Source organism: Scophthalmus maximus, chromosome 17 (genome assembly GCF_022379125.1).
Source record: "Scophthalmus maximus strain ysfricsl-2021 chromosome 17, ASM2237912v1, whole genome shotgun sequence".
NCBI classification, from domain to species: Eukaryota; Metazoa; Chordata; class Actinopteri; order Pleuronectiformes; family Scophthalmidae; genus Scophthalmus; species Scophthalmus maximus.
This window is the reverse complement of record NC_061531.1, coordinates 9,230,001-9,246,422: the sequence shown is the minus strand read 5'-3', so window position 1 is coordinate 9,246,422 and position 16,422 is coordinate 9,230,001. Positions and strand designations below refer to the sequence as shown.

Genomic DNA, 16,422 nt, shown 5'->3' with positions numbered 1-16,422 from the left:
TCCCTCCTCAGCAACAAAGTACACAGTGAGTGTCACAACGCTACCGACCCCTTTCTGGACTGGTATTTATTTATTTGTTTATTCATTTCTGAATCCCTTCTGTTTATTGACTATACAACCATTCCTTGCTTTCCTTTGTGTTTGAGAACACCCTCTTTTACTTTCTCCCCTTGTTCTTAACTCTTTTATGAATCACATACCTGGCTTTCTTTAGCTGTTATTTGTGTTGCCTCATTTCTTTTTTTACATTTTTCTGTTGCCTGCACCTGGCAGTACAGCTGTTGCTTCACAGTGGTGGACTGTGGGCCGCGAGAGAAGTGGGAGTTAAAGTCGATTGTCGTAGTATTTGGGCATTTCTCTATCAAGTAGATTAAAAGACTCGGTCAGTCTAGCCAAGAACAGATTTCTTGTAATCATCGTTACTCACATCTAGTTACACTCATGTGGGGTTTCAGGTGCCATTTGGGCTCATTGTCCTGTATGAAGCCTGAAGCTATTACATTATGAATATTTTAGATAAGGCGGGTCAATTTTAGATCATTACAACAAATTCTGGCCTTGCCTCAGTGTTGTCCTCCATTTATGTGTCCCAACATGGTTTACCAAAGAGGGGCTGTCTTGCCCTGTGCTTTGGCAAGCTGTGTCGACACCCAGAACCTTGTTTCGTTGAGCTACATTGTTTTATAGGTCCAAACAAATGACCCTTTAAATGTCTGTGGCCCCCAGTGTGTCTTCATGTCCTGGCTATTTTATGTACTTATATTTTGGTGTTGGTTTTCACATCCTTCTCACGTCTTTATGTGTATAGTTGCGCTGCGGTGTATGTATCTCAACGGCTCTCTAATGCCACCGTACCCCTCCTCTCTCTCTCCACCCTGTTTCATTTTGCAGTAAGGATCAACAGAAGAACAACAAGGGACTCAGTAAGTCGGTGTGGGAGCAACGCACCAAGGAGTTGAGGAAGCAGACTCTGGCATCCAGCCGCGAGGCCCTCTATAACGAGCTGGACCCTGACGACCGCTGGAAGGCAAGGACAGGGAGGGAGGAGCAAAACAATGTAAAGGACAAGGCACAAAAAGGCCCCTAGACTTGTGGTATCAGTGTACACAAGTGACGGCAATTATGTTGATGATGATGATGAATTATGTTACATGTTGCATACCTGGTGTTTATTTATTAATAATAGATTTGCCATTGGTAATCTAATCACTGGATAATGCCAAATTTGACCATAATCTATAGGTGCAGTGTTTTTTCTTGGACAAAATTTCCAGCTCCTCCTCTTCTCTCTTCTGTACATAAAATCTTTCCCTCTCGGCTGCCTCTCCATCCACTCCTCTCCAGGTGAACTATTCACGGAACATCCGACCAGACATGAAAACCCACCTAGATCGACCCTTGGTGGTTGACCCCCACGAGAACCGGAACAACAACACCAACAAGACCACTGCCAACAATTCAGACCTCTGCGTCAGCCAGCACCATCCTGCTGACGAGCTCCACAGACAAACCCGCCTCCACGAGCACAGTGGACAAGTAGGTGGGGGTGGAGGAGGAGGTTCGGGTCCAGTCAGACCCCCCTTGGAGCGGGGGGAATCCACAGAAAGCAAGCGGAGCCGTAAAGGTGAGCACCACCACCACTCCTCTCACGTCCGATTGGATGCTACGGTGATACCTGGGCCGGGCTCGGAGGAGAGGCCGTCCAGGCGCCATCACCACACCCGGAGTGGAAGTCGAGGCGGGGGGCAGTCGGAACACAGGAAGCCCAGGTCACACCGAAAGATCGCTGAAGACGGTGAGGATGGCGGGGCAAGTGCTGCAAAAACGGGGAGACACAAGAGCAAAGGGGTAGACGGAGTTGGAGGAGGAGGAGAGCAGGAGGGGGCTGGGGATGGCGGTGAGCGGAGGCCGAGGAGAAATCGCCATGGCAACCAAACAGAGGGCGAGGGGAAGAGGATGTGCCAGCATAGAAGGAAGTATGTTAAATGCACGTGGATGTAGATGTAATGCAAAAGTCAATTGCAAAAAAATTCACAAAATTCTCTTCAGCTGATGTTTTGGTGTAATGATGATCATCTCTTCTGTTGTCTGTCGCGCCTCTCCATTTCTCCTTACCTCTTCTTCTTTCCTCTTCTCTCTTTTTCTGTCTATTATATTTTTCATCTTACTCCCTCTTTCTAGGGATTGCAGTGTCCCTAACCTCTCCACCACACGGCCCATCCAAAAGAGCCTCTCCAGGCAGGACAGCCAGTACAGCGAGGATATGGACAACCTCATGAATACAAAACTGGTCTCTGGCTCTACCCCACCTAGCGGCAGTCACCCTAATCCATTGGTTAGCCACACTGTGGCCCCCAGCTATGGATCCGCCCTCCATCTTGCAAACAGTGGCACTCATGGGAGTTTGGTCACATTAGATAGCTATGGGAACATCGGACATCACCGTGCCAACAGTGTCATCAGGCTGCCCCACCCTGACTACACGGCACTAGACATGCCAATTTTTCCATCCACCAATGCCATACTGCAGAGTAAGGGCAAAATGAGTTTGTTATTTCTCTCTCTTATCTCTACCCGGCTTAAATTACAAACTTTAATTTCCTTTTTTCTCCCTCTCTCTCTCTGATCCAGTCAATAAGAATGCCAACACAGAACCTTTGCCAGCAAAGGAGGATAAGGACGATGATGATGACGAGAAGGGAGGTGAAGCAGGACCCAGGCCCATGCCTCCCTTCAGCTCCATGTTTATCCTGTCCACCACCAACCCGTAAGTTGGAATGATGACAAATACTTGCAGAGACACTCGCCTACACTTTTAGAAGCAGCATAGGTTGTAAAAAATATAAAAAACACAAGAGGTAAAAAAATGACTTTCTGCTTCTAGGTTTCGACGAGCGTGTCACTACATCTGCACCCTGCGTTACTTTGAGATGTGTATCCTGCTGGTTATCGCCATGAGCAGTATTGCCCTGGCTGCTGAAGACCCTGTGTGGCCCGAATCCCCTCGCAACAATGTAAGACATTCAGTAGACATCGTCATCATGCACCGGCGCTTTTTACCATTACAAGTTTTCATCTATTTTCTGGTTGCGTTTTTCGTTGTTGTGGTGTCGCACCAGCCCTCCTCCTGGACCAGTGAATCAAAAGTGAATAATTGAACTAAAGTCTAACATGAAAGAATTAAAGTAGATCTACCCTTCTGACTAAATCACCTCTGTTTCAAATAAAAGGTCAATTACCCCTCAATATAAAACGTTTCTTGACATGTGGATTTGAAATCATCATGCACATCTGGGCTGTCACTCCCTTGCAAATCATTCCCTTTTTCTTTCCGTACAGGTTCTACGCTATTTTGACTATGTCTTCACGGGAGTGTTTACATTTGAGATGCTGACAAAGGTAAGGATATCCTAAATCAAGAGGAGATTATGTACTCCAGAAAAGTATTGAGAACCCCAGGTTGAATTAGACGCTATGGCCAAATTGCACCTCCATGGCCAGGGGCTCACATCTCGTCGTCATGCTGCCTTCTTCTGTTGTAGATGGTGGATCTGGGGCTGGTCTTGCACCAGGGCTCTTATTTCCGGGACTTGTGGAACATCCTTGACTTTATAGTGGTTAGTGGTGCTCTGGTGGCCTTCGCCTTCACGTAAGTCTCCCTCCTGCTTCGACCCTGTCCCCTCCCTTCTGTCCTCCTCGCTCCTCCCTCTCTCTTGCCTGTCTACGGCCTCACTGGCACCTTGGAGTACAGCCTCCCCGTTGATCCATGGCTCATTTTTGAGCTCGCTCAGACTCCTTTCTGTTCCTCTCTCTCTCTCTGACTTCAGTTCTTTCAGTCTCCCTCGTAAATTTTCTCTCATTCTCATTCTTCTCCACTCTTGTCCCTCTTGTCCGCACCTCCATCAAACTCCTGTCTACGCTAACAAATGGCCAACCCTCTGTAGCTGGCCATTTTCCGCTGCCTTTTTTCGCTCTCATTCAACTTTGGCCCCCACAGTCCTGTCATTCCTAAGCCCCGTCACCAACTCCCCACGTCCCTTCATGATATAAAATAGTCTCCCAGCATTCCCTTCCTGGCCACCCCCTCTTCCCTCGGTGAGAGGTGAGGACCACCCTTTGCACCTGTAACCCTTTAGTGCCCAAGGGTGTTCTAGAATCAAAGACCCTATACAAAGCCAGGCGTGGTCATACTGAGCTCGCTCCCAAAAACCTCCGCACCCTTCACCTCGACAAAACAGGTACTTTAAACATTACTCAATGTGCATGCCTGTGGAGATGAATACAGTTTCATTTATATAGTTAAGTTAGGGCTTCGGATACGTGCACTATGCTGGGTTTGAAGCATGAATTTTTAGATTTGGGGATTTGGGCTGTCCTGCTTTTGCATGTTCGAGAATAAAGTGGTCCAGACGTGCTGGACTGCAGTCAGTGTCAGATGTGATGAAATATTGTTATAGTTTGAAGATGCCCTGTACCTTAAGTTCATAATGATAATGCTGTAACCTCCTGACATGCATTCTCACACAGGTCATCTTCACACATGTTGTGCTTGATCCTTTTTCACTTTAAAAACTTTAAAATACTTTAAAAATACTTTAAAAATACTTTAAAAATACTTTAAAATAATGATGATGATAATAATTATGATAATATTAATAATTTCTATATGTATTGATTTAGCCTTTCAAAACAGCCATTACAAAGTGTGTCACAAAGAAAGATTCCTCCACCAAGGCTGATTGGCCATCTTATCACCATAATGCATGTATCGAAAAGAAAAAGTGAAAAAAAAATATATATATATATATCCTGGATCCACCATTTTATCCAGATTCACTCCAAAATGTAATGGGTTCTTCCTTTTGTCATGCCCCTACCCTCCACAATCTTTCATGGAAATCAGTTCAGTAGTTTTTGAGAATTTCTGCTAAATCAGAGACAGAGACAGCAAATGAAGTGGCGCATAAAACTTTAAATTCAATGGAACAAGAAAGGGATTAAATAAACATCAAGTGACATTAACACTGTCATGTAAAAGCTATTTGGTAAAAGTCAGTTTTGAGAGATGATTTAAAAACAAAAGCTGATGAATTCAGACCCAAAGTGAAAAAATAAGTCTAATGTATGGCCACATTTATGAGTCGGGCCTAACATATGTGCAGTGAAGTTGAATTACTCCATAATGGTTTAATACTGTCAGAGGAATCCTCAGTCGGGATGCTGAAGTCACCAGCTATCAAAACTTTGTCATCTAGAGAGCAACAGAGGATAGAAAGTCTGACAGTTCAGGTAAGAGGTGTATTGCTTGATTAAGGAGGAGGATGGATTACATTAATGAGGACAGCGTCTCTGCAGCGTGTTTTCAAGACAGGGGCCTCAAAACTAGAGAGACAGTCTGAAGTTAAGTGGCCACATTAAAAAACACCACCCAGCCCTGGACACAGGAAAGAGGTTTGTTTTGGTTTGGTGGAGAAGTGGAAAATCTAGGTCTTATCGATATCGAAACTGGGATGTTTAGTCAAGGTTGGCAAAATTAGGACCTTTCAGGCTTGAGTGCATTAAAAGCATTGTCTGATACTTTGTGTGGTGGACGCACGACCAAAGTCAAGATTAGATAAAGCAGCTGTATACGCTTTGAGGAGGACACTTTGTTCATTTTGACCCTGGTTAAAGCAGGAATGGCAGATATTGGAGCTGTCGCGTGCTGTCTGGAGTGTGCCGGATCAACAGCAGCTGGCCCCGAAGCAGAGGGAGGGTGGGGCAAGGTCCCAGGTGCTCCTAAATGTCAGCATGGCCTGGAATGGTGACTGCAGGGAGACTGTCCTTGCTTTGTTTGGATAAGTGGGAACTTCTGGTGCCCCAATGTAACAACTCAACAGTCCCTTTTGTCTGCATCCTTGGCTTGTGTTTGATATCTGAGAGGCGAGGAGGAAGGCTGGTGATGATCCACGGTAACCCCTTTCCTAAAACCCAGCAACAGTGGGGTGCTGGAGGCCATAAGTTAATCACACAACCCACTGTAGCTGTTTTCAGACAACTCCAGAAAATGACCGGAAACTACCTGAAATGCAGTGTAGCCTCAAGTTGTTTATTATGGCCAGAGACATCTTGAACGAAATGTCCAGCTGTCCTTACTTAGACTTCACCTCCTCCTCCATCTTCCATCCTTTCACCCTCTTTCATCAAAACCCAGAGAATCTCTCGTTCCTCTTCCTACTCATCCCCCAGGCCTCAAAAGTCCACGCAATATAGCTCTTTCAGAGACGTTTCTCTTAATACGAGGAAGAAAAGATTATAACTGTGCTAGGGATTCTTAACAATCTCAACACAGGATTTTTTGTTGTGGAAAAAAACGAAACAATGGTTACCGACTTCCACACTGTAGTTCATTGCCGGCATCATCCATGACATCCTAATTTTTTTATTTATTTATTTAATCTCCCGTGGCTGCATTGCATGACGGTACGTTATGACGGATCTCAACAGATGACTTGGTGTCTCTGCCAGCCAAGACACAGAAGAAACCGAGTGTTTGCCACAGATGTGTTTTTGCAACCACTGCAAACGTCTCTGCTGTCAGACTCTGTTTGACTCTTTTTCAGCATGAGCTCACATCGTGTAGATGTTACAGCTTATTGTCAGTGTGTAGAGTCTTGAATGTGAAGAATGTGCACATTAGAAAAGAAGAAAAAAATAAATAAAATGATAACATGTTCTACTCCTTTGTGCTGCAGTACATCGTTACTGATTCCAGGTCAGCATGAATAATGAAGGCATAAACATGGCAGGTGCTCCAGGGTTCTAGTGGTGGTGCCCCGTCCACAAGGCTGAACCCCAAGCTTTTCCTTCTGAATCTTCTTCACGTTTGTGTTTTCTCACTAACACCCCCCCCCCCCCCTCACTTAAATCTCCTTGTGTATGGGGTACACATAAACCTGTCTGTGTTTGTGATTGCTGTTGCGTGTATATTATCTGTGTGCTTGTCCCCAACTCTGTGCCCTCTAAAACTCTATGTGTTACATATTTATATGTTGGTGAACTCTACAATGTCTGTATTTCCTTCTCTCTGTCTCTCTAAAGTCTGTATTTCCCAAGGAGTCGTCAAGTATAGACCAATAAATAGATGAATGCAGTGACAAAGTGTCAAAATTGAGAAAAAACGAAAAATCGTGAAACAGAAGCAGCATAGCAAGTTAAACCAATTGCAGTCGATTTTTACATGAATGAGTGAAGTGAGTAAAGTTGATTTGATTAATGAATGAGTACCCAAGAGAAAACTGCAATCATAAACTCAGAAAACAATCAATTAAGCCAGTTTGACCAATAAAGTCTGATTGGGGGTTAACGGCACAGATGCCAGATGGGGAGATCCGAACCAGTCAGAACAGACTCCCACGCGTCCAGATAGTGCCGTAATTCAATTGCTGGAAATCAAACAGCATTTCAGAAAGGATCAGCAGTCTCGTTGGAGATGTGTATCGCTCCGCTAATCTAATTAGTCTGGTCTGAGGACTGCCGGTGTCTTGGAACGGCTTGTGCCTCCGTCCTGCACATTACTGCAGTCGGACTGAGCTTTACATCCGGACAAGCGTCCGAGGCAGAGACGCCTGCTGCACGGCAACTGCCCAAAGTGTGGATAGATTAAAAAAGGAAGAGATTTTGAAATGTGTTGTGCCATAAAGGCACTGTTTGTTCTAGTTAGCATTATACGTATATGTTTAAAATGGGGTTACACAGCATTTAACCAGACTGGGCTCGCATTTCTAGCTGCTCACAGTTCATCCACAGTTTTGGAAGGCAGTGCTAATGAACAGATGTAAAAGTTCAACTAGATTTGGATGAGTGTGGTGGAAATAGACTACGATCCAGTTAAATTATTAATGCAACTTAACGATTGATAACAACCCATTAGTGTTTTCCAGATGAAATGACAATACTAGTAGATGGGACATCGAGTTTGTAGCCGGGGAAATGTCAGTGATGAAGGCAGTCGTATGGTGCCGTGTTTTACTCACACTTGTTGTAATTGTGAGTGTGAGTGTTTATTTCCATGTGTATATTTGATTTGGTATCAGTAGTCTGTGGGTGGGAGGGTTGACCTAACAAAAAGCAGGCTTTGTGTTTTCTTCTCTCTCTCTCTCTCTCTCTCTCTCTCTCTCTCTCTCTCTCTGTATCTCTCATTTGGATGTTTTCCCTCCGAATCCCTCCTTTTTCCGTGTCCCATACTGTTTCTTCCTCCCACCCTCTGTCTTTTTTGTCTCTCTCTCTCTCTCTCTCTCTCTCTCTCTACCCCTGTCTCGCTGTCTCTCACCCCTCTGTCATCTCTCCGTTTGGACCACCAGCAGCGGCGGCGGGTAAAGTTCTCTTTCGTTTTCCTCCTCATTTCTCCCTCTGCACTCTCTGTGCCGTTTATTTTCTGACCACACATCTTTTTCCTTTTCATCCATCCCCTCGTCACGGTTGACCTCTCTACTTGTCTGTTCTTCCCCTTGGTTCCATTGTTCACCATGGAACAGCTCTGACTCAAACACGTCAGGTTCTCATAAACCAGTCGCACGGATACCGTGTGATATTTTTGCGCCAGTGCCTGTGGTGTAGTCATGCACACGCTCACACAGAGACGGACCCATACACCTGTGTGCACACTTGTGCACACAAAGCATATACTCACGCACAATTACCGGCAGTCTACCATCTGGTATAGCAGCTGTAAGACACAGGCAGCTCTACACACAGCTGCCCGCTCCCCTTAGGTCCAATCAGTGACCTTTGACCTTAATCTCTTCGCCCTGATCTGAAGAATTTACAAAAATCAGTTTTCCTTGATACAAAGTAGCTTGCAAGTTTTATTTAATCAAACAAGTTATATTTTTTTAACAGAGCAGTCCACTTCTAAGCATCAGTTAAGAGCACTGTTTCCTTGCAGTCTGATTAGATTGAGTTTGGCATTAAAGCATTTAAGTATTCAGGGGGTGTTCAGTGCAGGTGAAATATGACTCCCCCTCCTCTCACACATGTACCCCGGTAATCCAAAGTCAATATGCTGAAAAGAAAGAGGTTTGGCTCAGCATTCCGGCAAGAAATGCTCTGTACAATATAGTTGTCTTTGCCAAACCTGGCCTTACAAGACAAGATTCCATGCTGTCTGAACAATGCTATGGAAACCAGCTAATCCCAGTTGTAGTTTAGAGTTCATGCAGTAGTCTACCGGTCGAGTCATCAAAAGAGAGAGTTTGGCTGTTCATTCAAGTTAAGCACATTGTCACACGACTAAATTGTGACCTGCATTCCAAATTTTTGGGGGGTTATGACTATTTACAATGGGAAGCATTCCCGAAACTATCATTGTGTTACCATGGAGGCACTTTACTGGAAGTTACCACCAAGGCTTCCGTTAGGCAGCTGCTCACGGCAAAAATATGGGGTTGTTTGTAGTCTGAATGAGACTTGACTGAACTCTCTCTGCAAATGTCTCTCTGTAGAATAGAGTTGTCCACCACTTAAACTGCTGCTAATCAGAGGAAATATTGCAGCATGGAAAGCAAGGTTTCAATGCAGCATGAAAATAACTCACCATTAGCTGGGCATGTGTGAGCCAAGGCTTTGACCGTCTCTGCAAAGCCTTGAAATACATTTGCAGAGTGTGAAACAAGTGTAGCTCCCAGATAGCATTCGGACAGGAATGATATCAGTTGTTCCCATAGCATGTACTGTAGTTGTACTACACCACCTAACTCTAGCATGGAGCTACAATGCTTACCTCACACGTAGAAACTAAGGCTCAAATGTAGAACGATGGCAATGCTGCATGTGTTGCTGTTTGTTGGACCCGGACGCAGTTACTCATCGCGAGTTAACTCGGACACTGACACCATCAAGGAATGGCCGCCCACTGCCATTTTGGAATCCAGGGGAATTAGGCCTGTCGGTCACGCCGAACCTGCTGACTCTTTCAATGTGTTTTTTTGTGTTTTTGTGTACACGTGTGTGCGCGCGCATCTGCGTCGATGTGTACACATGCAGGGGGAGCAGCAAGGGAAAGGACATCAGCACGATCAAGTCTCTGAGGGTGCTGAGAGTGTTGCGACCTCTGAAGACTATCAAACGTCTTCCCAAACTCAAGGTAGGTCAGTAGGAAATGTCCGACCTCAGATTAGTGTCACCTTTGCTTTCGCTGGAAGCGTCTGATCGAAAAACAAACATCAGTTCACATTCTTTGCTTTTCACTTCATATTAGTTCACAGTGAAATATATTGTAGTCATATTCAAGGTGCAGAAATCTGCTGCCACACAACAATACTAATTAAAAAATTCCTCTAAACCAATTGAATAGCATTGGATGCCATAACCGTAGACCAAAACACACAAACGGTTTGAGTCCTATTTGTTTCTTTTAGACAATAACTCGAGTCCTTGTCTCCATCCTCAGGCTGTGTTTGACTGCGTGGTGAACTCGCTGAAGAATGTGCTCAACATCCTGATCGTCTACTTGCTCTTCATGTTTATCTTTGCTGTGGTGGCCGTGCAGCTTTTCAAGGGACGTTTCTTTTACTGCACCGATGAATCCAAAGAGTTTGAGCGCGACTGCAGGTCAGGAGATACCAATTGTATTTACCCTGTTTACAATACAAAAATGACATGGTTGCTTTCTTGATATCGAGTTGAGCCCCTTCAAACACATCTCTAGCTTTTAAACACGTCTCTTTTAAACTGCATCTTTAGTATCTACTCAAACACACAAAAAATGTATCATTTTCGAAGCCTACTGCGTTTGTGCATTATGCCGATGATGTGATATGTGTATTTCAGGGGCGAATATCTGGTTTATGAACGTGATAACGAAGTGAAGGCGCAGAAGCGGGAATGGAAGAAGTACGATTTCCACTACGACAACGTGGCTTGGGCCCTACTCACCCTCTTCACTGTGTCTACCGGAGAGGGGTGGCCGCAGTGAGTATGCGGGAACATGCATAGTCACAAATGCTGAACAGTTGCTTTCTGACAATCTTATAACCCACTTGCGTTTCCTCCTTCTCCTCCTCTGCAGGGTGCTGAAGCATTCAGTGGATGCGACTTATGAGAACCAGGGCCCGAGCCCGGGATACCGGATGGAAATGTCCATCTTTTACGTGGTGTACTTCGTGGTCTTCCCCTTCTTCTTCGTCAACATCTTTGTGGCTCTGATCATCATCACCTTCCAGGAGCAAGGAGACAAGATGATGGAGGATTACAGTTTAGAAAAGAACGAGGTGAGGAAGGATTAACTGCGTGAGGGTGGGTAGAGATTCTGATTATTGGGAGGAAGGAGGGAGGATTATACCTGCTTGGTAGAAAGTGAGAACTACATTTTTTTGTTGTTGTTTTTATTGCAGAGAGCCTGCATAGACTTTGCAATCAACGCCAGACCCCTGACACGCCACATGCCCCAGAACAAGCTGAGCTTTCAATACCGAATGTGGGAGTTTGTGGTGTCGCCGCCATTTGAGTATACTATCATGGCAATGATCGCGCTCAACACCGTCGTGCTGATGATGAAGGTAAACGTTTTACATTCTTCAGCAACAGTCACATTAACATTAATGCACATTAAAAAAAAACACACAAACTACTGATTGAATTGTAGAAGTAAACCTCCATCTCTCTTTGTACATCTATGCCTCGCTGTCTCACCCCTCAGTTACAGATGAGCACTCATTATGTTGACTTAGTTAGATGTTGCCCTATTTCCTGTCACAAACTTTTTAAGAAGACAATGTCTGACACTGAATATGATGAGCTGAACTGTGTGTTTCTTAAACTGATCCTCCTTTTTGTCCCTGGTGGTGCGTTTGTTTATAGTATGACGGAGCTTCTGAAACCTATGAGGCTGTGTTAGGCTACCTGAACATAGTGTTTACCTCCCTCTTCTCCATGGAGTGTATACTCAAGATCATCGCCTTTGGAGTACTGGTGAGTGTATGCATGTGTGGGTTTGTGTGCGTCGACTGAGAATGCACTGCTCTTCTGTATCCGTGTAGAAAGCGCTGTTGCGTTATTAACGTGGTATCGCTGTATCCACATAGACTATTATTGGTTAGGAGGCAGTAAACAAACAGAGGAACGGTAAATTTGGCCACTGACGGACTGAGGGCAGAGCAAAGGGCTGAGATTCACTCAGAAAGAAAGAAAAAAAGAAAGAAAACAGCAAGGAAACAACTTCAGAGAGATTTCAGAGACTTTTCAGACTTGGACTCCGGACAATGTCTGGAAAGTAGAGTTCGGGTATTTTTCCCGCAGTTTGCGCACATGTGAAGACCGCAGCAGGAGAATGTCTGGGTCAGACGTGTTCACAGAAGCTGGAAAATGTCCAAAACATTCAGGCGCCACTCCCTCTTCCGGAGATGTCAAATGGGCTCACTCTGACGTTTTCCATGGATTTTAGCAGGGGGCAGACAGGAAAAAACTTCTTTGGACATGTGCGTTCTCCCATACAGCACCTCAGGAAAAGTTCAAGAAAATATGCGGACTTCAGTGCATGACTGAAAGCATCTTATGATGCAGAAAACAATGAATTAGAGAAATTACAATACTGCTTGGTTCACCGCAGCCCCGTCCATAATTTTGTTCCACTGGGACACATTTTTTTGTTGTTGATTACTTCTTGCATGTTTAAGGAGAAACGGTGGGGGGACAGACAGGGAATGGTAATACCGTAATTAAAAGAAGGAGAGTGATTGACAGGTGGGCGGTAAAAAGAGAAGCAAAGATTACAGAGAGGGTGGAGACTAGGCAGGACGGGATTTGACTCGAGGAGAGCGCCCCGTAAACACACGCATGCCCCTCAGCCTGCATAGTCATACACACAAATAACACCAGGCCTTGGAGTGTGTGTGTGTGTGTGTGTGTGTGTGTGTGTGTGTGTGTGTGTGTGTCAAGGTGGTTTATTTTAATAGCCGCCTCCCTTGCTTTCTCCGTGTCCCTCCACTTGTCTAATGCACAGTTTGGCTGCAGGCAATATGTAGGAGAGCAAAGAAAAAAAGGAAGCAGACCTTACTCATCAGCATTTTGTCCTCACCATGCCTCAGTCTTTCCTCTCGACCTGTAAAGAGGAAAGAAAAAACAAAGGCAGTTACTTGCGCAGATATATGGATCACGTTCATTAATTAGATGTAAGAGAGGGATTTTTTTTAATGAAGGTCTGGGAAGCTAGAGCGAATTCATCCAGACTTTGTGTTGGTTTGGTTTATGACATAGATACATATATATTAAATATATATATATATATATATACAGCATGTGATGTGTAATGGCTGTTGTAAGTCTTCTGATGCGGCACAGTTTGTCCTTAGCTAGCCTGTCTGCTGGCATCCATCCAACAAGCCTCAAACCGATGGTCCATTTGTCTCATCTAATTTCTTTCCTGCTCCTGTCGATTACTGACTTGTTTTCCTGTTCTCTCTCTTCCTCTGTCTGACTCTCGTTCCCTCCGTCTTACTCTTGTCTTTCACCCATTTTCTCACTCGTTTTTGGCCTTTTTTTTGGTTCAACGTGACTTCATCCTGCCATGTCATTTCCTCTGCTATTTCAATGTGGCGCATCTCCGCTCTGTGCCGTTGCATTTCCCATATCTCCGTCAATCTTTTCTTCAAACCTCCATGTGTGTCCCCCTCGCCCCATGGCAACTCATCACCTTCTCAACTTCCCCTTTTTTCCACTTCGCCCTCCTCTGTTCTCTCTCTTCCTCGCCCCTCTGTCTCTCTTGTCCTGACCACAGAATTATTTCAAAGATGCCTGGAATATTTTTGACTGTGTGACAGTTCTGGGCAGCATCACTGACATTCTGGTTACCGAGATTGGGGTAAGTAGCAGGATCTGAGGCGCTTGTGTGTGTAGATGTTAACATTTGAGGGATCTGTACTGAGGCCAAAAACCTCTAAATAGACAGACATGATATTGTATTAGCAATGTATGTTGAGTGTATGTGTGTTGAGCAAATAAGACGGTCAGGCGAGTGTCAGCTGTGTCTGTGGCCTTGCACATCTGTCACATTGTCTGAAAAACATACAGCAGTCAAGACAAGGAGGGGAGAGCATGAGTTAGAGGCCACTGTTGAGCCTTGCATCGCTCAGTCATGCGTGAGCACATCTTGAAAGTCTTATGTAATTGTCCCAGTTGGTGGGACGAGGAGCTAGTCCCAGCCAGCTAGTCAGCACTGAGCCGCTGACAGAAAGGCAGGAGGCATGCTGACGCTCTGTAGCAACCTTCTGCAAGATAACTAATATCCAGTCTGGTTACCAGGTTGCATCTCAGTCTGCCAATAGATCAGACATCTGTTAATAACAACAGCTGGAGTCTCAAAGGGTAATTGGACAAATGACTGTGCGATAGAATTGAGAATGTGTGAAAAATTAAAAGTCAATGGTCAGATTAACTTAATTCTGTGTACAGTGTTGCCATTGCTTTAATTCAGAGTGCACGACTTTCAGAATCGTCGGAGCTCACACTGCATGCCGTTTTTTGATCAGGAGTCTTGCAGTCGTTGCGAGGAGAATCCCCCAACCAGTATGTCTGGTCTCCAAAATGCAAAACAAAACAACAACACAAAAAAATGTGCAAACCTCCGAACACACTTGCGGATTCTTTTACACATTTACGAATCTGATTGCGCACAGAAGGATTGTGATATATACGGTTACACAACTCTCCACACACAAATCACATTGCTAACCTGTTGGGGTTGGAGTTGGCGATGTGACGGCTAGCCTCTCGCATCGTTTCTTTGAAGAGTTTGCCTCGTAGCATTCGGCGACTGCCAATAACACGGCCGACTTGGCTTCCTCGTCGAGTCGGGACAATCGGACTAGTGTGAGGAAGGTTTAAAGCAATTGCAATGTGAGTGATGGTAGGATAGCCAGGTAGTTTGATAGATATTTACACATCATCTGACCACATTATATGTGACACTTATCACCCCTCAAAACCAGACAAAAAACAAAGGTTAATTGGCAGAATGAGGTTTCATATGGCCGTTGAACGTGTGTTATGTGTGCTATGTCTTGATATAGTATGTCTCTTTGTGTGAGTGTATATAAGTGAGAGAGAGAATCTCAATTGATTATTTTATTCAGGATTTGTTCTTATAGGTGTGCTCGGACAGAACACGAGGTGATTTTCATGCACAGATGGATAGTATGCAAAGTTCATAAGTGCTAGACATGAATTCTCCCAGGCCAGTCCAAGCTGAGGTGAAAATGCATCTGCAAGATTTTTAAAATAATTTTAACTGCCCTGATCATGAGGCTTTATGAATCATACTTTTAAAAAATGCACAGAGATGAGAGGACAAATGACAGACAAACACCCAAGCTAGCAACGGGTACAATGACTTTCATCCCGTGGTAATAATGTGAGATGAAGATTTTTCTCTGCGTTCTGTCTAAGCACACTTTTTGAGAGTTGCTCTTGCAGATGTACAGATACGCCTGGTAGAGATCGAATGCTTAAACTGTATTCAGGAGATGCATGTACAACTTGGATGGCTTTGATCCAAAAACAATTCAATAAGACATGAATGTTCAAGTCAAATTGAAAAAGGATTTGTTCGACCTGATTTAAAAGTTTAACAGCCGATCAGTCGAGCGCTGTGACCTACACTCCTTACCTACCAGGTCTGTCCGAGGAAGCGAGGGATACCAACGACTCAAGCCCTTTCAAAGCTTAAATTGATGCTATTCGCCAGTCAGGTTCTCGCAATTATTTCTGACTGGCTGGACATTTTTCTATCAATCGCCAGTGGTCTTGACCCCTTGGTATCCCTGCCATATGTATGTACAGAATCTGCAGGCAGAAAGCTGCTGCTGTGCTAACTTGTCTCTGTAATGACTGTTGATTTCTTTCTTGTTTTTTATCTTTTCTACATGCTTTCTTTAAATCGTCTACAAACTTTACGACGATCCACTGTAATCTACTTCGCCCCATCCCCTTCTCCCCTGCCCCACCCACCCCCCGCCTCCCCCCAACACCTACTACTTCCTGCGATCCCATCCAATCAAAATGCACTATGAATCCTCTGTGTCCACCCATGACAACCGGCTTGGTCAATCTCTCTGGTTGTTCCTCGAACCAACCAAAAATCCAAAAATTTGCTGCTATAAACCATATGTCTGCAACATCCACATGTAGATGGTTTGTAATTTTTTTGGAGATCTTGCTTTACTGCATCTGTTTTAAATTGCATCCCAGCCAATGTAACGGCTGTGAAATGTGCATGTGTTGCTTGACGACCCCTCCCCCCCTCCCCCTCACTCCAAGCACCTAGAACTTCAATTCTAAATTTGTAAAAATTAATTCATTTGTCAAGTTTACTAACCTCTCTGCCAGTCACTGGATCATATATACTGTGTTTATATATATATATATATATATATATATATATATATATAT

General features: G+C 44.4%; 1 protein-coding gene across 22 annotated transcripts in view; it reads left to right on the top strand.

Annotated features, from left to right (window-relative positions):
• The window catches only part of cacna1aa (calcium channel, voltage-dependent, P/Q type, alpha 1A subunit, a), a 78,049-nt gene that overhangs the window by 38,772 nt on the left and 22,855 nt on the right, over positions 1-16,422 (top strand). For 8 of the 22 annotated variants that reach the window (XM_047328183.1, XM_047328182.1, XM_047328186.1 and 5 more), the window contains 17 exons: positions 12-62; positions 892-1,057; positions 1,345-1,976; positions 2,182-2,531; positions 2,632-2,767; positions 2,885-3,014; positions 3,340-3,399; positions 3,543-3,649; positions 8,343-8,354; positions 10,024-10,123; positions 10,430-10,590; positions 10,810-10,950; positions 11,048-11,249; positions 11,373-11,537; positions 11,839-11,949; positions 13,754-13,837; positions 16,162-16,164. In XM_047328183.1, the coding sequence (XP_047184139.1) occupies positions 12-62; positions 892-1,057; positions 1,345-1,976; positions 2,182-2,531; positions 2,632-2,767; positions 2,885-3,014; positions 3,340-3,399; positions 3,543-3,649; positions 8,343-8,354; positions 10,024-10,123; positions 10,430-10,590; positions 10,810-10,950; positions 11,048-11,249; positions 11,373-11,537; positions 11,839-11,949; positions 13,754-13,837; positions 16,162-16,164 (2,611 nt within the window). The remainder of the gene's footprint in view (positions 1-11; positions 63-891; positions 1,058-1,344; positions 1,977-2,181; positions 2,532-2,631; positions 2,768-2,884; positions 3,015-3,339; positions 3,400-3,542; positions 3,650-8,342; positions 8,355-10,023; positions 10,124-10,429; positions 10,591-10,809; positions 10,951-11,047; positions 11,250-11,372; positions 11,538-11,838; positions 11,950-13,753; positions 13,838-16,161; positions 16,165-16,422) is intronic. The other 14 variants (XM_047328200.1, XM_047328201.1, XM_047328199.1 and 11 more) reach the window with 10 other exon arrangements.